The 22,064-nt window shown below is 56.2% G+C and overlaps 1 protein-coding gene across 1 annotated transcript; it reads left to right on the forward strand.

Annotated features, from left to right (window-relative positions):
• Positions 1–186: 186 nt before the first annotated feature.
• On the forward strand, positions 187–20,037 carry LOC133354191 (SHC-transforming protein 1-like). The gene is made up of 14 exons (XM_061570835.1): positions 187–198; positions 323–2,646; positions 6,816–7,034; positions 7,413–7,483; positions 12,125–12,188; positions 12,707–12,826; positions 13,625–13,678; positions 14,368–14,419; positions 15,993–16,119; positions 16,214–16,310; positions 17,055–17,127; positions 17,949–18,122; positions 18,277–18,521; positions 19,054–20,037. The coding sequence occupies exons 2-14, from the start codon at positions 2,068–2,070 to the stop codon at positions 19,189–19,191; spliced, it is 2,013 nt and encodes a 670-aa protein (XP_061426819.1). The 5' UTR covers positions 187–198; positions 323–2,067; the 3' UTR covers positions 19,192–20,037.
• Positions 20,038–22,064: the final 2,027 nt, after the last annotated feature.

Below are 22,064 nucleotides of genomic sequence, written 5' to 3' on the forward strand. Positions count from 1 at the left end.
TCTGTGTGTGTGTCTGTGTGTGTGTGTCTGTGTGTGTGTCTGTGTGTGTGTGTGCGGTGTAGCGGTTAGCGCGCTGCGCTACGAACCCCGCGAGACCCGAGTTCCATCCCGCTCGCGCCCCTCATTTCAGCGGCGAATATCTGAACCCGCCGCGCTCCGAGATGTCAAACACACATCAGCGCCGCTGGGGACACAAAGGTGGCCGGGCGTTGTACTATCCGCCCCACCGACCCATCGGTGCAACTCGCTCACCGGCACTTGCCCCAGCAGTCCGTTAAGGGCTATACGGGTGACCTCTGTCTTTACGTTCGCATCTTTGCAGAGCGCCTCCTCGTGTGCACGTGGGTGACCCACTGAGGCTGCCCGCACTGCGCGTGCCGATCTCGCCGCCTGACGCCGACGTCTCGCGACTCGTCGTCGTCGTCGTCCGCTCTCTTCTGGCCGTAGCGAGGCTCGCGTGGTCGCCCCGTGGCTCATTACCGGAGGGGAAACAGCGGCAGCAGCAGCAGCATCTCGGGTGTCCCTGACAGATGCCTCCCTTCTGACCTCCCCCTTCCTCCTCCCTCCTCCTCCTCCTGCTCCTCCCCGTCGTTATTTTGTTTGAAACCATTCGCACATCTGCCGCGCACTCCTGGGCGGTGTGGCCTTGCGGCTCCCGCGCCGACCCATTGCGGCAGCAGCAGCAGCGCGGCCACAGCTCCCCGCCCCGCGGCTCTCGGTCTTGAGGACGCCGCCGTGCGAGGCGTGAGCCCTGACCCCACCTCCCCCCCTCGGGGGCGAGCCCCGCGGCGGGAGCGGAGCGAGAGATCGGAGCGAGAGATCGGAGCGGAGGTCCCCGTCGGGCGAGGGGCGGCCACACCCTCGCTCCCTCGGAGCGGGGAGGAGGAGAATCCCCGCGTCCGCCGACATCGCAGCCGCTGCTGGACTCAGGGACCTGCGCGGATTCCAGGGCGCGCTCGGCAGCCCGGCGGGCTGGGCACACCGGCAGGGGACGGGACCGAGCGTGAGTTTGGACGGCGGGAGAGGTGGACGCTTTTGCCGGGTTGGAGCGGTGGGATCGGGATTTTTTCTGTTCGGTGGGTCGGCACCTCTCGGTCGGGCGGTGAGCGAGACGCGGTGAGGATCGGGGTCCGGTTTCGTCGTCGTGCCCGATGCGGATCGCCACCTCTCCGCCCGTCTGAGCGCTGGGGTGCAGAGAGGTCCCGCGGAGGGCGGTGAACGCGATCGATCTACGCGCGGATAAAAGAAAATTATCTGAAGCCAAGAGATGTTGAAGAAGGGCCGGCCTCTGAATTGATGTTGCATGTTCAGCCGCGAGTTCAAACTGGCGTTCAAGTGTAAAGGGGCCTGCTTGTGCACCCGTGGGCCGTGTTTGTGCCGATTTGAGATCCATATAACGACCCTGACGATCTCGGAGACCTGCGAGCGGCTTAGTGACCAATTAAAGAGACGAGCAAGACCACCGGGAGCCTCTCTGGGCAGGGCAAGAGGCCACCTGGGTTTAAATAATCATCCGGCACGGCGATCGTGACGTCTCGGCTGCCCGTACGCTCTTGGGAACTCGTCCTTGTGGCTTGTGGAGAAGGAACTCCGTCGTCGCAGTCACCGCCGCTCACGCTGCGCCCTTCAAGGTGGCAACGCGCGCGTGACGGCCGCGGTCGGACGGCTTCACGGTCCCGCACGCTTGGCCGTCCGTGCCGAGTGCTCTCTGACGAAGGCGGCCGTGGGAAAATATTAAGATTTTCAAATTTTCTGAAATTTCCGGCCATCGGTTTTACGGGACCGAGTGCGACGACGTCCGTCACGCGTCGCGCGGGAAAAAATATCGACGAGCCGAGCGGGAAGATTCTTCGACTCCAACGAAAAGCATCTCGTGGCCGTCCTGCGTCTCGCTGAGATAAACACCGCGGGTTTCTGGGCACTCCGGCCCCGCGATGCGCTCGTCCAGCTTCCCACGCGGCGCGAGCGGAGGCCGCGTCGTTTAGGCCACGTGCGGACCCCGCAATCGTCGCCGCGAGCGCAAAGCCCCCGCCCGGGCGACGGTCATTGCCACCGCTCCGGCTCCAAATGCTCCACCGGCCCAAGTACAGCCGCTTCCGTAACGACTCCGTGACCTCGGCGGACGAGCGGACGAGCGGCGGTTCCGCCCGCGACGGCCCCGCGCCGCTCGCCGCTTGCCCAGAGATGGACGGCGGCGGCGGCGCCTCCGCCGGCCCCGGTCCAGGACCGTTACCCGGACACGGCGCCGCCCCCACGATCGTGGCCGCTCCGGCCTCCTTCCCGGATCGCTCGCCTCCGCCCATCGCGGTCCACGCCGGCGGCACCGACAAAGGTTTCGACGCCGCCAACGACGACGAAGAAGAAGACTCGGAAAGCTTCAAGGACAACGGCGACTACCTGACGCAGTGCAGCGACACGGACGAGGACGGCGAGGAGGCCGCCGGCGCCGGTGGCGGTGGCGCCGCGGGCCAACTCTGCGGCCTCCTGCCGCGCGTCAAGCTCCCCGGTTCGGCCGTGCTCTCCGAGGCGGCGGCGGGCGGCCGTGGCGGCGCGCCGGCGGGGGCCTCGCCGGGTGGGGGAGGGGAGGTGGGGGCGAGCGCGGGCCCCAGGGGGAACGATGACGGAGCGACGCGACCCACGGACGCGGTAACACCACCTCTACCACCTCCACCACACCCACCCCACCCACTCTCCCTTGACGCGGCCGCGCCGGCCACTCTCCGCGCTCGTCCACAAGCGGCACACGATCTGAGGGACGACGGTCGAATCGGTGGTAGGGGCAAATCTTAGTCTCAGGCCGCCCAGTCTCCAACTCCCATCGTCCACTCCATCTCTATAATTGACCTCTGTTTATGTGCCATGAAAAAGGTTAATTTCCCAAAACATCACTGATTTTAAATAAAGGGTGCTTCAAAAAAATGATAACATTTACATGGGAATATCGTATTTTAATGGAAAAATAACGGATAATGCACTGTAACATGATAACAAATGTATGTTAATAGCTTCAAAAAGTCAAAGAGTCTCCACTTGTTCGCAATAATTGTCAACACGTGCCTGGAATCTTCTCCAGGTGGTCTCCAAAGCCAGAGGCACATTTCTCGTGGTCTTGTTGCAAATTCTCAGAAGTGTTCACATTTTTTTGAAGCACCCTGCGTATATGTTTTTTTTAAGCTCACGGTGTTGACGAGTGCGTTGGATTTTTGTTCCATCTCAAGTGAGAGCTGGATATCGTGCTTGGGTTAGGGTTATGGTTGGGGTTAGACTTCATGACTATTCACAAGTATAACTCTCCTCCTCCGTGGTCGAAAAGTCCAAACGCCTTCTCTGACACCGCTGGGATTTTCGATCCGAACTCTGAGAAGTTTGACCCCAAAAAAACGAGTGAACAACGAAATCCCATGATGTGACCTCACGAACTTTAACAACACAAAACTGCTCCCCCCCGCTTCCACTCTTTGTGATTGTGGTGTTGGGGGTTGCGGTGATGGTAATTGTGGTGTTTGTGGTGCCAATTTTGGACCAAATTGGCAAAAATTTCAAAAACATAACCCACAGAATTACTCAATGGAAATGTGCATGGCAAATCATCGCCTGCCACCCCCTCCAATTCCGCAAAACTTTACCGCGCGCAAAACTTGCCAGGACGCTCGTGAGAGAAAAGTGTCGGGACGCGGTGAGACTCTCCCTTGGGTAGCTGGGTAGACGAGCACGCCATTTGAAAAATTCCAACTCCCCTGCCCCTCGGATCAAATCGTCGCGAGCGAGGGTGCGCGAATGTCCGTGGCAGTCAAGTCATGGCGACGCGTGTAACATCGGCAGCGTTCGTGAAAATTTTGAGAGAAAATATTGCGAGAAAATTAAAGACAATTGGATTCAAGTTGCGCGATTAAAGGTCACGTCGTTGAGACGAGCAAATTTCCACTTCCAACTTTCACCTCCGCGCGGAAGGGAACGACCGTGGAAGTTGTCATCACGGAACTACTTCTGGGGTCACCTCAATCGGGCGATGTGCATTTTGTCACGCGCCCTTCTAGGCCGCGGGCGTGTTGGGTCGGGTCATGTGGCTATCGAACCTCTGTTTTTGTGGCTATTGGAGCCGAAATTAAAATGCTAAAAAGTATATACATATATAACAGTTGACGTTTCGGGCAATGACCCCTTGTTCCTGGATGACGGGGGATCGGTGGACGGGCCGAGACCATAAATCCGCTCGACTCGAGATCCGGGTCTAATCGCGGGCAGCGGTTGTCATCCGATTTTCGAGCCTCGCGGTCCAAGCGGTGCCGGCTCAGCGACCCCCGGCGAGATATTAACTCGGCTAAGACTTCCGGGCCACCGTCCCCCCCATAATCTCCTGATCATGGTGATGATTCTCTGAGATGCCCCGCCGTGGTAGGTGGGCAATTCCGTTACGAATTATTGGGTGGTGGGGTGGTGGCACCGCAGCGGTGATGCGCGTGTGACCTCGCACCAAGCAGGGTCTGGGTTTGATTTCTGACTCGGGCCCTTTTCTGCGTGTGGAGTTTGTACGTTCTACTCCTGATCTGCAGAGAGTGTGAGTGTTGGTGAGAGCGTCAGCGTGAGTGAGAGTGTGGAGTTCGTATGTTTTCTCTCCCCATATTCCCCGTGGGTTTCCTCTGGGTACTCTGGAGGTTTCCTCCCGTAGCTAGAAAACCCCACACACGGTGTGACCGCTGTTGGCCCAAAAAACATCCCAATGCTGAAAAATTACCGGCAAATTACTCAGAATCTGAATATTTATTTTATACTGGAGGAATCCGATGAGCTATTAAGCTCTTTTTTGCAGATGTCTAGTAAGGGCGGGAAAGAACGTCACAACAACAAACAGGGCAAGAACACGATAGTAGCGCAAAGTACAAGAAAGTTAAACAAATTACCCAAACACAAACAAATAAAACTAAACCATCCCCGTCCGAGTAGGCAAAACCCACTTAGGTGTTAACTTAATTTTCAGAAGCGACCTGGCCACAAATGATAGCTCAACAAAGTGGAAGCCATCATTTGGACATTCATAGCAGCAAAATTATCTAACTAATCTCAATGCGTGTTTCAATTGGGCTGCCACTGCAGCAGCAGCAGCAACAGCAGTAGTAGCATCGTGGCCCCGACTGCAGGACCCCTCCTGAACAAGCGTCTTGAGGCTTGGCGATGCCCTCTCGGCTGAACGAGTGGAATAATAATAATCATAATCACGGTTATAATAAGCACCGCGACAATTGTACCGTCCACTTTTCGTCAGCATCGGTATATATCGCGATGCTTACATACCGATCCTGGCTGTCCGCCTGATGAAGTTAGTTGTAATTACTGGCGAAACGTCGTCCTCGGATTGTAAATGTCGTGGATTTTCTCTCCAACACACAGCCGGTTTTGTGCTGTACTAGTAACGAATTGGCACGTTCTGTTGACGTGACAAACCTTACTAGTTGGCTGTGTCGGGTGGTGGCAGGTTTAATGACACATTTATATATTTACGGCATCTGAACCCCAACAAACCCTCTTTATTATCGCAATAACCATTGCTTCGTTTTTTTCGTCCCCTAAAATATTTTCCGTACCGAGCTGTAAATAAATAATCGGCTCCCACCGATTAAATTCGTGCTTTGCTAAAGGCCTTTAGGAGTAATTGACTGCGGCAATTACATGGCAAATAGTTTTAGTAATCGGATTATTTATTTTCGTGTAACCGCCAGCACGTGTATTGTTAGCATGATATGTAATACGTATGTCAAAATCAGCTCAAAGCCTCCCGTAAGTCACTTGACTGAACCCCTCCCCTCTCCCCGCTGCCCGCTGTGAAAACAAACTCTGCCGCTCCTTCTCTCTCCCTCTCTTCCCTCCCCTCTCAGCATCATCATCATCACTCTCTCATCCCCCGGGCATTCATTCTCTGCCTCCTCCTCCTCCCCTTGCTGCACCGTCACTCCTCCTCCTGCTGCTCATCTTGAGCCGTGCCCTCCTCTTCGACCATCTCGGGCACCTCCAACCGGGCATCGTCCCCTTCCCTCTCCCACGCATCTCACACCCCCCCCCCCCCCCCCCGCCTGCTGCCCGCTTCTCCTTTCCCAGACATTCTATCCTCGACTCTGCTGCCACGTCCCGTGGTGCACCGTGGTTACGCGGCGTCGTTGCGATGATCATGAAGGGGCTCACGGCAGGAGGCCGATGTTGAGTGAACTGCAGTTGGTGAAACTCCGCTGCAGGTCGCCGGCCACTCGGAGCGAACATGGACGACGTTTCGAAATGTCGGCCTTTTTGTTCGAAGCGTTACCGATTGTACGCTTGTTCCATGTCGGGCCACACACAATGGTGTGTCATGGTGGCAAGGTGTTAACTACCTCGCCTGGTATGCAGGAGGTCGTGGGTTCAATCACGACCATGACGCCTGCTGCATATTTGGAGTTTGCGTGTCTCTCTCCCCGTGGTCATGTGGATTTTCTGCAGGTCCTCCGCTTTTTCCCTCCACATTTAAAATCAACATCAGGCGTTTTGAGTATTTGGCCGCTTTACATTTCCACACGATGATGAGCCACTTAATTGGGCTATCATTTGTGATAACCAGGTCGCTTCTGGGCCTTACCTGGCAGAATACAAAAATAGTTTAGTTTAATAGAATGTGTTGCATTTTATGAGTTGTGCTTTGTGCACCACTGCCAACACAGTATCACATACATTTTCTTACTCATTAATTTAACGGTACAGACAAATGTTGCGATTGTCAAGTTCCGTGGCTCAAGTCGTGATCCCGTCGCAGAGAAACTGATCGAGCGATCTCCACCGCCAACTCCCAGGATCCTCCGCCGTCAGACATGGACCTCCGTGCCGCGCTGGCCTCCAGGGAGACGGAGGCCGCCGCGGTCGCCGCCACGACCACGGCGCTGGGCGGGCGGCCCGGGCCCTACGGGGCCGACCCGGGGCCCGCCGCGGGGACGGCGGCGAGCAAGGCCGCGGCCGGGTGGCCTCACCCCGTGGAGCGGATCACCGGAGCCGGAGTGTCCTACCTCGTCAAGGTGAGAGTCCCCGCTGCGCCATGGGGCAACTCCGTCTACGGGGGCATGCTGCTTTTATTATTATTACTGATACTACTACTGCGCCTCGTACTGCGCGACGAACCCAGCGACCCAAGTTCGCTTCTCGCTCGCGGCCAACACCGGTGACGAATATCTGAACCGGTCCCGTACCTCCACTAGGTCGACTCATCCTCAAATGACTACCCGGTGCAGTGTCGTGTAAACATCATCATTGGGGAGACTAAGGAGGCTGGGCATAATGTTGGCCGGCCACCCCCTCGTGTGCCCTGCCGGCGTTCATAGGTGGCCGTTAACAACCCCTCGTCCTAACGATGCGTTAAAGGCCACGCGGCGGGGGACCTTTGTCTTTGTGCGCAGTATCTGGGCTGCATGGAGGTGCTGCAGTCCATGCGGGCGTTGCCGTTCAGCACTCGCACTCAGCTGACCCGGTGAGTCTCCACGGCAACCGCGCCTCGCCGCCACGGCAACCGGCCAGGGGATCCTGCGCGAGAGACGTTAGCGGCTCGCGATCCATGCGGCCGCGGTGCGGACGGAGCGGCGGCCGAGGTGGAGTGGGGGGCGGGTGGGGTGGGGTGGGGGGGCTCGCGAGTGGGAGGTGAAACTCCAAGGATTCCACCGGTGCAAAGTTCCTTCAGTTCGTTTCCCGTGCCAGATTCGCGAACCAGAGGTCGCCGGTTCGATTCTGGCGGAAGTTGCAACAGTGGATGCGAGTTTTCTCGAATTCCAAATTCTCCTCCCTCCCCACACCTCCCTCACCACATCTGTCTACCCAGCCAGCATAGAAAATGGGTAACACCACGGTTTGATCGGCAGGGTCACGGGCGGTGGGGTCGAGAGTGGGTACGCCCATCTCTTCCAAGATGTGTCTGACCATAAGGTTGCCACCTGTCCCGGGTTTGACCGGGTACAGTCCGGAAAGTTGGCATTCGTGTTGGGGCAGCAGCGGTAAATTGGTTTTGTACCGAGATCTGTCACCGTTCTTGTTGTGTTGAACTGTTGTGGCAGTGTTGATGGACCTCGGGATTTAGTCTGTGGAAAAAACCCTAACCCTAACCCTATCTAGCCAGCGTCGGACGAGTAGGCCAAATACACTCTAGAGAAGCCTTCTTGAGCTCCCTCGAGTTAGGAGCTGTTCCGCGAGCGTCAGCACCGCACCAGTGATTGCGTGGCTGCGCCTTTAGGTCGGAGCAAGTTGAGGGCGATTGTTTTGCCGGGGACCACCACACATCGTCGCCGCGCCGTTTCCCTTTTATTTTATTTTCCGTTCAACAGCGAAGACGAACCGTGCCTACGCGCGGTTGCTGTCATGCTTTCCCACGCGCCCCGGGGAGTGCCGTAGGCCACTGTGGGACCTTGGGGCTCGCATAGCGGCTCTGCCCGGGAGGGGGGGCGTTTTGACCGGTAGGGTCGGGGCCGCCGAGGCGGGGTCCTTTAGCGCTCCTTTGAGTCTCCGCGCGATCAATGTAGCCGGCTTTCGATGGGTAACATTCCCTATATCAACGCAACTTTATACTGCACTACAGTTTGGTTCGTATTGGATCTGTACGTGGAGCCGCCCCTCGGAGTACGGCGAGTTGGGGCGACCGCCCCGGGCCCCGCGGTTTGGGGGGCCCCGCACTTTGACATCACGGTGTCTGATCTAATTCTTCCAGTTTAGTTTGAAGTCATTGGAGTGGGGGAGGGAGGTCCACTCGCTGTGGGTTGCCCCGGGCCCCGCACTAACCACGGGAGGGGTCCCGTGGTCAGTCTTGTCTGTACGGCAGTTATTGTGACGATCCGTTTACAGGCGGACGGAGCCGAGACGTTGCCGCTTTCAGCCAGAGGGGGAGGCCAGACGGTGTCAATGAGACTGCAGGAGAGGTCTGTGAAGGGCGTGCGTGTTGACTCCCGCACAGTAGCAACGCAGTACGCCAAACAGAGTCTCAAGGCTACATTGGGATGTTTTAAAAAAATATTTAGCGATGGGAGGAGAAACTGGAGAACCCGGAAGAAACCCAAGTAAAACAGGGGGGAGGACAAAACTCCACGCACACAATCAAGGAAAGCCTCACTGAGTCTCAAGGCTCATTTTCAGGAGGGTCCTACCTAGTGTTTGCAGTAGAAGGGGCGATGCTGCTGCTGTACATAACCCCAATTGAGAAATTTGCAGGTAATTTTAATAATTGGGATGTTATGGCCAATAGCAGTTACATTGTTTAGCTATGGGAAAAAAAGAACCCAGAGGAAACCCTTGCAGAATAGGAGGAGAACGTGCAAACTCCACTCCGAGTCGGGAATCGAACCTATGTCCTTCTTGCGGCAAGGCGCCCTGCCGCCCGACGAGCAGACCGCGTAGTTCGTGCGACGTCCACGGCGCCGGGCAGAAGGAAGGGAGCGAGGGCGCTGCGGACAGTATCCTGCGTGCCGAGCGTGGCACCGCCAGCGGCAGTGGCCCTGACGACCTCGCGACCCCGTGACCTTGGCAGGGTCACCCCTTAACAGCGCCGACATGAGTCACCCCACTGGCAGACCGGTGGACGCAGAGAGGCGGCGAGAGGAGCCCACCCTCCTCCACCCTCCTCCTCCGCCCTCCTCCGCCCGTCATTGTTCTCCTCCGCACCCCACTCAGCCTCCCTCCCTCCCGTGGAGCCTCCATCGATCTCGTCGTCCATTAGCCGGCCTCGTCCTCCCCCCGGCGACCGTTAATGGCCGCAAGCGAAGCCGGTGGGTCGATGAAATCGGAGAGAAAGCCGAGCCGCCGAGCCGCGGCGCCATGGCTCCGTGCCACCCGGCCGCGCGGCCCTCGGAGGAGGGGACGTGGGTGGCAAGGGCGATGGGAGCGCGGCGGTGACGCTCGCGCCGGGCAGCGTGGAGGGGCCCGAGTTCCATTCCAGACTCGGGCACCTTTCGACAACAACAACAACCTCGCTCAACTCTAGAAACGTTTAGACGATTCTTATCTGTGACAGCTTTGACCGTGCTGCCTTGCTGCTGGACGCGTGGCGTTATGGGGCTTTTGGAATTCCCTCCCGTCGTCTCTTTCCCGAAGATTATTCGGTTAATTCTAGAAACCTTACCGAGCCCCTAGTTTCTTTGTTTCTGCAGTAGGAGGCGATGATGCTTCTGCTGCCGTTGCTCCTGTGTGTGTGTGATCCCAACTAAGTAACGCGCTGGTGATTTTTCAGCGATTGCACGTTTGGCCGAACACAGTCACAATGATTGGTGTGGCCATGGTAGGAAACCGGAGAAGGCCAAGGAAACCCATGCAGAGCAGAGGGAGACAACACACAAACTGCACACAAGAAAGGCCGATGCCAGTTGCATTGCATTCTTTTTCCAGCTAGAACTTCGATGGTGCTGTTCGTGTGACGTTTTTGGCCCGTTTTGCGCCTGTGCTCAACAACTCTGTTACATAGTACACCATTGAGACACAGACGTTATTTTCGTGATGCTGCTCAGTGCCGGATTAAGCAAAGTGTGGGTCCTGTAGCATATGTTATAAAGGGGCCCTAAATAAATAAGAAACAAATATAAAAAAAACAATTTTACTCGCATAGTAAAGTAATTGTATTTTTTCATTTGCTATACAGCCAGATAATATGACAAATCGCTAACCTTAATCACCCAGTCGTTCATAAAAGTTGAATGCAGTATAGTACTATAGTAACAGAGCAAGTGCAGAATCACTGAACCGGAATTGATAGCTTGAAAGCCCTTGAAAGTGCGGGGCCCGTAGCTACTACACATGGAGTTGTACTGCTGCTGCAGCATTGGCAGTGGCGGTGCCCCAAGCGCAATTTACGACAAGAAACCCCGACAACGTTTCTCGCACACGGGTTTTGTTATCTCAGCTGGCGAAGCCCCGCTGAGCCACGCAGATCTGTGGCAAGGTCGGCCACCAGTCCAGAACCATCGCCGATGGCTGCGGTTACAGGACATTGCAGCTACACAAGAGTTACAGAGAGACCCATAGAGTAATATAGAGACCCATAGAGTTACAGAGGGAACCATCGCGTTACATGAAGACCCACAAAATTACATAGAGACACAGAGAGTTACATAGAGACCCAAAGAGTTACATAGAGACCCATAGAGTTACATAGAGATCCATGGAGTGTGGAGGGAACGTGCAAACTAACGCGATCTTAAACAATAAATTATCCACAGGGAACCCCTGCTAAAACTTGACACTCGTCAAAAAACAGTGGCCTTAGAAGGAAAACAATATATAATATATATAATAGGCGACGTTTCGGGCAATGGCCAATACTTCATGGCATGTAAACGGAAAGGTCAGAAAAGGTTTAAAACGACTGGATGCACAGAGAACGGTGCGGGGGCGTGATAAAGCCGCACGAATATCCAGGAAATACGAACAACGCTGCTGCTGATGCCGCTGCTGCTGATGCCACTGCTGCTGCTGCCCCTAATCCCATGCATTATTTACGTGCCCCTGTTGTGCATCTCACGTGACAGAACCTTCCCGAAGCTGGTAGCTTGCAAGGACCATGTCCGTCCGTATTCATCATCGCCCGTTCGTATTAATCGCCCCAGTTGTTTGCTCTGCGGCGAGATTGTGAATGGCCTGGGCCGCGTCATGGGAACGTGACATTTCCACCGCTGCCTGTTCAGGGCTGGAAACGTGAGATGAGAAACCAACGCCTTGATGGTCATGTAGGCAGAACATAACTTTTTACTTTTTGTGTGTGTACGTGTGTATCTTTGTGTATCTGTGCCTTGTGTGTATCTTTGTGTATGTGGCGAGCGGCGGTGTCGCGGTTCTCACGCTGCACTACGAAGCCGGCGACCCGAGTTCGATTCCCGCTCACGGCCAACACCAGTGACGATTATCTTAACCGGTCGTGGACCTCCTCCCCTAGGTCGACTCAGCCTTAAAATTAGTATCTGTGCGATATGTGAACATCACCGTTTGGGAGACAAAGGCGGCTGGGCGTGGTTGCTGGCAACATCGCCCCCTCGTGCGCCGTACCGGCCTTCATAGGTGCTCGCAAACAGCACTCGCCCCAGCCGCCTGTGTAGACTACACGAGAGATCTTTTGCCTTTGCGTGTGCGTGTGTGCGTGTCCCAGGGAGGTGATCGCGCGTGTGAGCGACGTGTGTCCCTCTACCAAACCCGGCCTCAAGAAGCGCAAGGCGAGTATACTGACCGAGTCCAGCATCATGCAGCAACACGAAGCCTCTTTCCCTAAACCTGCTCAAGCCTCCCGTGCAAGCTCCCTTCTGTTCGCTCCTCTCTGCCTCTCTCATCATCGTCGTCATCATAATTTCCCTCTCATGGCCAGCATGTACGTTGAACTTCTTTCGCACCGTACGTAGCTAACCACGCTAATCGGAGGTGCGGGGGAAGGACAACAAACTAAACACAAAAAGCAGTTCTAGAGAAATTAGTTTTCAAACAACATTTAAAAGTGCCTACTAGCTCCAGTGGATTCCTAATGTCGGAAGGAAGAGCGTTCCAGACGGCCGCAGAAGCGCACGATGCGCTTTCAGATGATCAGCATCGCCACCTACTGCAAAAATAAAGAAACTAGGCAGGACCCTCTTCAAAAGGATCTTGAGACTCAGTGAGGCTGTAGTGTAAACAAGCGACATTATAACAATAATCATCCACGTGTGGTTTGGACTGTTTGTGTGTGCGGCGCCCCCTGCAGCCTGTGGACAAGGCCGTGGAGGAGGCCCTGGGGCCCACCAACCAGAGCTTCTCAGGCCGCAGCATCACCCTCACCATCAGCCTGGGCAACGTGAGCCTCACCACCGTGGACGGAAAGCAGGTTCGGGCCACACACCGCCAGCCTCACCACCACCGGCCTCACCTCTCCGGCCTCACCCGCAGTCGCCTGCCAACACAATCAGCCACACCGCCAGCCAGAGACATCGGCAGCTCACCTCCGGCCTCACGGCCAACTCATCGTCAGGCAGCCATATCGGCAGTTCGCCTTCAGCCACGCTTCCAGCCACACCGCCAGCCTTCCACGAGCACACCACCAGCCAGCCACACTTCCAGCCACACCTCCAGCCTCTCACCGCCAGCGTCGCCGCCCTTCGGCCATGCCGGAATTTTGCCGCCAACCGCACCGACAGCCAGAACCGTCCCTAGGGGTACCGGCGAATCGGCGGCAATCATCGCTCCCTGCTGCTAGACCGAGTCGCCTTGCGCCACTGGCCGTGCCCTCGTCGCTGCTCGTGCGTCACGTGACCCACCCCCGTCGGAAGCCGTGGTGTGCGGTTTGCTATCGCCCGTCGCCGGGATTGCACGAGGAAGCCGGGACGTACGGCCGTGGGACCCTCAATCGGCCCTTTTGTGTTTGACGCCTGCGCTGCCACCCCATTGGTGCTGCCGCCGTTCCTCCGGTGCGACGTCCCGTCCCAGCAGGGCCCTCCGCTGCTGTCGTCCTCCACGACGGTCGGCGTGTCATCTTAGCCGAGCCGGTGGTCGGTGCGATCGAGCCCGAGCGCCGGTTCGTGTACCAGTGTCCACGGCCTCGCGCGCCTCCGGTTAGCGGTGGGGCTGTAATAGGTGACGCGATCTTCCCAAGAGTGTTCATCACCTCTGCCCGTTCTGTTCGCAGATCATCGCCACCCATCACATGCAGTCCATCTCGTTCGCGTCGGGAGGCGACATGGTGAGGACGAGGAGGCTCGTGTAAGGCAGCGGCTGCCGATGGTTCTCTCTCGCGGAGTGCTCGGGTCCCGTTGTGGAGGAGCCGAGAGGCCACCGCTGGCCGTGGAGGCAGCTGAGGGTTGGCGGATCACACATTTGCGAAAGTCGATACCAGCGGGAGTCGGGGCCGCTGTTTCTCCCGGCTTGCAAGGGTGCGATGGTAGTCCAGCAAGCGGGTTAATTCCCAGCTGTACGGGGATCGAGGGTTACCCCCCTCCCACTTACGGGGTTTTCTCCGGGTTGCTCCGGTTTCCTCCCGCATGTATAAACACTCATTCATTGAGGGCCCAAAAATCTCAATATAGGATTCAATCCCAGCTGTACGGGGATTGAGTGTTGCCCCCTCGCACACGTGGGTTTCTCCGGCTACTCAGGTTTTCTCCCACGTGTATGACCACTCATTACAAATGAAATTGGCCAAACATACCAATATAGGATCACGCAGCTTGGGCAATTGTTGCCACTAACATTCTGGCTGCCTTCCCGACACTTGCCCGTGATTTTCCACATCTCTGAATCAGTCTTTTCTCTCTCTCCCGCTCTCTCTCGTTCACTCTGAGAGTGAACGAGCGTCGCGCGCGACACAGCTCGCGAGTGCCTTTGACGCGCGAACGATCTCGCGCCAACCGCCCGCGTTTTCTGTTGCCGCAGGACATGGCCGACTACGTGGCGTACGTGGCCAAGGACCCGGTCAACCAGAGAGGTGAGTCCAAGGCCGGGCCCCACGCCCGCTGTCTCCCCGGCACCACCTCGGTGCCGGGCCGCCGCGCCACCCGAAATCCTCCTTGGGAATAAATGTTTTTATCTTAAACGTGGTAGATTTAGAATTGATACGGTGAGTCCTATTTACGTGGAGATGCTCCCCGCAAAAACGAGATTTTTGGCGAAACGACATAAATTGAAACCTGCTTTACCGTTGACTTAATGGTTAAAATTTTAGGATGTGTTCCAGGGTGGGTATTTTTTTCGTTGTTAAAATTTTGCTGACAAAAAATATTAAATTAACACCGAAATCAATATAACAAATATTACCCAAAAATATGTAATATGAGAAGTTGAAATAAATAATATAACGTTTTATGGAGTACAGCGACTCCTCTACTTATGAACGAGTTAGGTTCTAGAGATCTGTTCGTTAGTCGATTTGTTCGTAAGTACAACTTTACTCCTGTCGATGCCAAACGTGTAGTTCGGCATGTACACTAAACACGGGGAATGGATTTAAACGTTATATCATCTCCTGCAGATGTAGATGCCACTGGTTCCTCACGTTCTGCAGATGTAGATGCCAGCACCGCCAACTATTGCGCGGTGGTTGAACTTATGAATATTGTTCCAAACAGGGCATTGGACATACGGACCAGGTTGTTTGTATCTCTGAAAGTTCGTAAGCAGAGGAGTCTCTATCATCACCGGGACATGGCAGCGGAGATGACATTCAGAGAAGGGGGAGCAGTGTTCCAGTGTGGCGATGTTGTCACCGCTGAGTCCGAAATGCCCGCTTGGGGGCGCTGTAGCATTGTCCGTCACCGCACGCCACCCAAACACACCGCGTTATTTTCTTTCACATTTTAAACGCAGCGAGTCCAACGCATTGCGAATCGAATTGCGTTCCCTAATTCGTTGGCGACGTTGTCGTGAAGCAACGTAAATGGGAGCAACGTAAACGGAGAACTTACTGCGATAGTTACTCTTTGGTTTTTTTGGTAAAGTCACGTAGGTGAAAATAAAATAAACTTCAAATCTAGAATTACTGCGATAGGTTTTAAAAAGAAATTGCGCTGGTCATTCGGTGACCAGGCTGGCACCACCACCAAGACGCTGCGCTAGGCCCAGCGGTATAAAGAGACGCTGCGTTTCCTTCACGTACAATCCGTGAGTCCACGTAAAAAATAAAAGCCTTTCTCACACAAGCCATCAGCCACGCGGCCTTCGGGGAGTGCAGAATTTCAGCAGCATCGATTCAAGATAAGCAAACACTGGACCACCGATTTTAACACTTGGTGTTTCATCAGCAGAGTCGGGCTTGGCTTGAAGCAACGCTCGTGAACTGCCGATCTTAGAGCCGAGTAGCCTCTGTTTACGCCATGTGCCCTAGTCCTGGTTACAGGACTAGGCTTCGGGCCAAGCGGAGCGAGTTAATGCTCCCTCCTTCTCTCACACTTGGACATCGCCCTGCGTCTCCTCCTCCCCTCCCCCCAATCTCGTCTTCCTCTGACCGCGGACACGGTCTCCTCGCCCCCCGTTTATCACCCGTCTGCCCGCCCGCTCGTCAGCGTGCCACGTGCTGGAGTGCGGGGAGGGCATCGCCCAGCAGGTGATCGGCACCATCGGCCAGGCGTTCGAGCTGCGCTTCCGGCAGTTCCTGCAGAGCCCCGGCCCCATGCGCACCGGTCACGACAGGTGGGCGGCCGCACCGCCACGAGAGAACGTCGGTACGGTGTAGCAACTGCGCGGCACGTCGCAGCGCCGGTTTCACCTGCGTTGTGCGCGGCAGGGGCTCGGAGGACGAGCGGGACCCTCGCTGCAACTACTACAACAGCGTGCTGGGCAAGGAGCCTCCGGCAGGGGGCCTGCTCGACACTCGCCTGCAGGTCCGTCCGTGCGCCGTCTATTTCACAGATGTCCGGTAGTTCACCCATGCAGCACAGGGGCGAACACACAAACGCCACACAAAGATCCCCCGTATAGCCTTAGCATACTGTTGGGGAAAGTGCTGTGCTGGCACAGCACACGACGGGGTGGGTGGCCAGCACCACGCCCGACTGCCTTTGTCTCCCCAGTGGTGATGTTTACACACAGCACGAGGTACTCATTTGAGGCTGAGTCGACCTCGGAGAGGCCCAGATATTCATCACTGGTGTTGGCCGTGAGCGGGAATTGAACTCGGGTTGCCGAGCGCAGTGCGCTAACCACTGCACTACCGATCAACCCACTCCGCACACGCATACATTCTCACTCCACAAACACCCCCACTCCACACACGCACACTCCCTCACTCCACACACGCACACACTCCACACACGCACACACTCTCACTCCACACACGCACACTCACTCCACACACGCACACACCCCCACTCCACACACGCACACATTCTCACTCCACACACACACAGACCCTCACTCCACACACGCACACTCTCTCACTCCACACACACACAGACCCTCACTCCACACACGCACACTCTCTCACTCCACACACACTCACTCCACACACACACACACACCCTCACTCCACACACCAAAACCCACCGCGCGTTCGCAACAACAATAAGCAAGCATCACAGGAGCTGTGCGTGTGCCTGTTTCTTCTTCCTCGGTCCGCGTGGACGCAGCTGAGTGTGGTGCACACGGAGGGGCTTCCCTTGCTCGAGATTCCGGTCAGCTGCAGCCCGGGCAGGAGGAAAGGCAAGTAGTAGTCAATGCTAAGATTTACTATCCCAGTTATTGTTGCGTTTTTTTTAATTCTCATGGGTCCCCCTGAGTTATGATCCCCGTTGCGCGATCGGCACCGTGGTGTCGTGAGACCGAGATGGAATCGGAAGCCGCAGTGAGCAGTGTATCACCCCGTTTCTGAGGAATATCCCTAGAAAAACGATGTCACGGAATTCCTTCTGGGGCTCATCGCCGATATCAAAATATGTTTGTAATTTGTAACGTGTGCAGTGTCGCGCTCGCTCTCAAAGAGACAAGGAGAGAGAGAATGATTCGGAGGCGTAGGACACCACAGACTGACGCTGCCAATAATTGCCCAAGCTCTCTGGCCCTACATTGGGACGTTTGTCCAACTCCACGAGGGAGCGTTTGTACAGCGACAGGCCTCCTTATCTCGACAAGGGCCGTGGCCCTGTACACGCCCCGTGAGGAGTGCCTGCCGCGTGCCGGTTTAAACCGCTTTACATCTCGTGCGGCTGGAATTTGGCCTTTTGAGTGAAAGAAAAAATGTTTGCGCTTAAACTTGCACGATTCTATCCCCCGTCGCGCCGTCGGTGCTACATTGTGGGGTGAGAAGGGTTTCCTCCCGTACAAGAATTGGTTGACACCTCAATAACACGTGTATTTATTTACCAAGTGAAGCCCACTGAGCTATTGGCTACATAAAGGACCACAGAGGTTGGGCAACTGTTGGCAGCGAAAAATCCGCGGTGGCGCGTTCGTGTCGTCACTCTTACGATAACGGGGGCTACACGGGGGGGTGGGGGAACCTCCGTGTTTGTGAGTGCGCGCAGGCGTGGGCCTCGTGTCGTGGGACCGCCCGACCATCCCCGAGCCCCCGGCGGCCGAGCCTGGAGGCCGCTGCTACGTGAACACGAGGCTCGGCGGTGGGGCCGCGGCAGGGGACGCCGCCCAGCGGCGCCCGTTCGCCGCCACCGCCGCGTCCCCCCGCGACGCCTTCGACATGCGTGAGTGGCGCCGCAGCAGCAGCAGCAGCAACATCGGTTGGCAGCTCGCTGGTTGCTCATCGTGTTTCTGAAGGCACGGGGTGCTGATGGCACGCCCCTGTCTCTCTCGACGCCGACGACTAACGCAAAACCCGGCGGCGTCCTGTCCCGGCAGGGCCGTTCCACGACGCGCTGGCGCCACCGCAGGGGGTCCCGGCGAGCGGCGGCGGCGTGGACGCCGCCCTGCGCGCTGAGACTTGGTACCACGGCCCCATCGCCCGCAAGGACGCCGAGACGCTGGTGCGACGCGACGGGGAGTTCCTGGTGCGCGCCAGCACCAGCAGCCGCGGACAGTTCGTGCTCACGGGGTCGCAGGGAGGCCTGGCGCGGCACGTGCTGCTCGTGGACCCGACGGGCGTGGTGAGCGCCGGTGCCGCTTGGCGGAACCCCGATTGAGTTTTAGAACGACAGCTCGGGACGGTGCGGAGAGAGACGCGGCGCGTGCGGGTTGCCGGAGCAGCCCTGGAGGCTACGGCGGGGCAGCAGCGTGGAGGCAGCGACTCCAGTGCCTCTCTGTGGAGTGCTCTGTGTTCTCTGTCTCCCCCTGTTCCGCATGGGTTCCTCCGTGGTTCCCCGGTTTCCTCCCATGGCTAAAAAACATCCAATATCATTCGTGTTGGCCAAATATCCCAATGTTGCAGGAATCTCCTGAAAGTCTTCTGGACTCAATGGTGGCTTTCGTCGCTTGATGGTTGGTGAGCCACATGTTCCTGGGAGGCTCAGAATTGTGAGCGCTGGGCTGGCAACCACTGAAATGGTGGATTCCAACCTCGATAGCCACCTTGGATTCCAACAGAGCAGCAGCGACTCTTATGATTTTATTTGTATAAATCGTGTGGTGTTTCACGACTGTGGGTGTTGCGTGCGTGTGTCTGCGTGCGTCGGCGTGCAGGTCCGCACTAAAGATCACCGCTTCGACAGCGTGAGCCACCTGATCCGCTACCACCGTGACTTCCGACTGCCCATCATCTCGGCCGGCAGTGAGCTGTGCCTCGTGTGGCCCGTGGAGAGAAGGCAGCCGCTGCCATAGCGCCCGCCCGCCACCAGCCAGCCTGCCAGCCAGACCAGCCACCCTCTCGCCAGCCCATCCCCCTGCAAGCCCACCTGCCCGCCCGCCTGCCCACACACATTATCGCGACCTTGCCTGTCTGGCCAAACACACGAGCACACCACACACACACGCGTGCGCGCGCACATGCACCGGCAAGTATGGCCGTGCACATTTCGAAGGGCCTCACAACGTGGCCTGTTTTTGTCGTTCACCGATGAATAAGGGAGGGGTGGGGGGGGGCACTGAGTGGCATCCCGTCTCAGGATCCTCTGGGCAGCCCCGCTGGCAAGGGAGGTGTGCGTCAGGGGCAAGCTGATGATGGCAGTCACGACACGGCCACGCTGCAGCATGCACAGTTGGGGGCAGTCGCCGCTAGCGAGCGCCTATTAACGTCTGCACGGCACGCGCGAGGTGACGGCGTGGCCGAGGTCGTACCACACGCCCCCCCCCCCTTCGTCTTCCCAATTGCGATGTTTACACGCCACCAACAGGGGCGCCCTTTTTAAGGTCGAATCGACCTGGGGGAGGTCGACCAGCGATTCCGATATCGATCACCGCCGACGAACTCGGACTACCAATATCAGGGATATCGCCCTGCTGTCGCTTAAAGGCCCCGCCTCTACCTTACAGGCCCCGCCTCTACCTTACAGGCCCCGCCTCTACCTTATAGGCCCCGCCTCTACCTTACAGGCCCCGCCTCTACCTTAAAGGCCCCGCCTCTATTTTATAGGCCCCGCCTCTACCTTACAGGCCCCACCTCTACCTTACAGGCCCCGCCTGTATTTTATAGGCCCCGCCTCTACCTTACAGGCCCCGCCTCTACCTTAAAGGCCCGCCTCTATTTATAGGCACCGCCTCTACCTTAAGGGCCCCACCTATACCTTACAGCCCGCCTGTTTTTTATAGGCCCCGCCTCTACCTTAACAGCCCGCTCTACCCTTAAAGACCGCTTACCTATAGGCCCCACCTCTACCTTATAGGCCCCACCTCTACCTTACAGGCCCCGCCTCTACCTTACAGGCCCCACCTCTACCTTACAGGCCCCGCCTCTACCTTATAGGCCCCACCTCTACCTTACAGGCCCCGCCTCTATTTTATAGGCCCCGCCTCTACCTTTAAGGCCCCGCCTCGACCTTATAGGCCCCACCTCTACCTTAAAGGCCCCGCCTCGACCTTACAGGCCCCGCCTTTTTCGCCTGGCCTTTGAGCGACACCGAGCTTGGCTCCACGCATCAGACTCGCCGTCTGCGAAATGTATCGTGCGTGTTACAGAATTGCATTATCATTGTTATAAAAAGGTCACTTGGACTTTCCGTCACCATATAAAGAAGATAACGTGGCGTCGATTACAGGGACTCCTCGACTTATGAACACTTGACTTAGGAACTTTCGAGGGTCGTAAGTTCAACCGCCGTGGAATAGATGGCGGTGGTGGCATCTACATCTTCAGAACGTGAATAACCGTGTGGGATCTACACCTACAAGAGATTATGCAAATTTTAAAGACATTCCCCGTGTTTATTGTACACGCTGTCCAACATTTTTGGAATCGACAAGAGTAAAGTTGGACTTACGAACAGACCTCTGGAACCTAACTCGTAAGTAGAGGAGTCCCTGTCCTCATCGAAATCCATTCCGAGTCTCGCCCGTCTGTGCGTGGTGAAAAAAAAAATATCGTTTAAAATGTATGCCATTTATATGCGAGCGCTATGCTAACGCAACCCCGAGGCTAATGGGGCAAATCGATTTGTACATACGAGACGGAACGAATGGGAAAACGATGCAGACAGTACGGTAAAAATTTCACGAAGATTGTCGTTGCTTGAATGAAAATTGCGACCCTCTATTTATCTCTATCTAGATTAGCTCAAGCCTCCCATAAATCACGTGGCTTCTGTGTGGCCACCCCCACTCTGAATCGCCCCCCTCTCCTCCCCGCCCACTGTGAAAACAGACGCCGCTCGTCCATGCAGTAGTGACACGGACCTTGTGTAGCCTCTTCCGATCATATTTCCTGATCCTTTCTTCCCATGTCTCTGTTCCTTTTCCATCTTTTTCCTCTTATTTGCCATTATTTCAATTATCTCTTCCCCTTGCCTTGAATTTCCTCTCCTCGCATGCATTGCATCATCGACTCTATGAAAACAGAGTCGATAGTCACGACAATTTGTCTAAATGCCAGAGTTTTTGTTTTCATTCATCCCTCGGGATGTGGGCGTCACTGGCAATCCAGAAATTATTGCCCATCCCGAGTTGCGCTGAGAAGGCGGCGGTGGTGGTGATGGATCTCAGTCTTCTCCTTGAACTGCCCTTGTGTGGAGGGATGCCACCCCCACAATTCCGCTTGTGCCTGGGAGCTACAGGATTATGACCGAGCCTATGATGGAGAGGCCACAGATGTAATTTCGTGACTCTCACAAAAGCAGCCGCACTAAGGACAGTATTATACACACGTTCTTCGCTTTAAAATTCGGCCGATTATTAATGAGCAGCAGCAGCCAGCCTTTGGACTCAGATAACAAGGGGGGCATGTCGTAGGAAGAGAGGGGAACCACATCAGGTGCGGTGAGCGTAGAATAGGTGTGCCACCTTTCCCACTCGACCAACCCCGCACATGTTTCTCAGATGGCACGAGGCCCATCAACAACTGTGCAGGGTAACTGCAATAAAGTTCACCACAATACCGGTATCAGATCTCATTACAAATCAATTCCTTCCGCCCGAACTCTCTCTGTGTGAGCCGTGACCTTTCTCAAAGACGTCAGCGATCATGGCCTTTCCACCATTTATCTCTGTCCGTGATGCTCATCCAAGGACTTGGCATTCGATCCTCCCAGTTGCATCCAATTATT

This window comes from Lethenteron reissneri, chromosome 46 (genome assembly GCF_015708825.2).
Source record: "Lethenteron reissneri isolate LAM-NWPU_2019-01 chromosome 46, ASM1570882v1, whole genome shotgun sequence".
Classification (NCBI taxonomy): Eukaryota; Metazoa; Chordata; class Hyperoartia; order Petromyzontiformes; family Petromyzontidae; genus Lethenteron; species Lethenteron reissneri.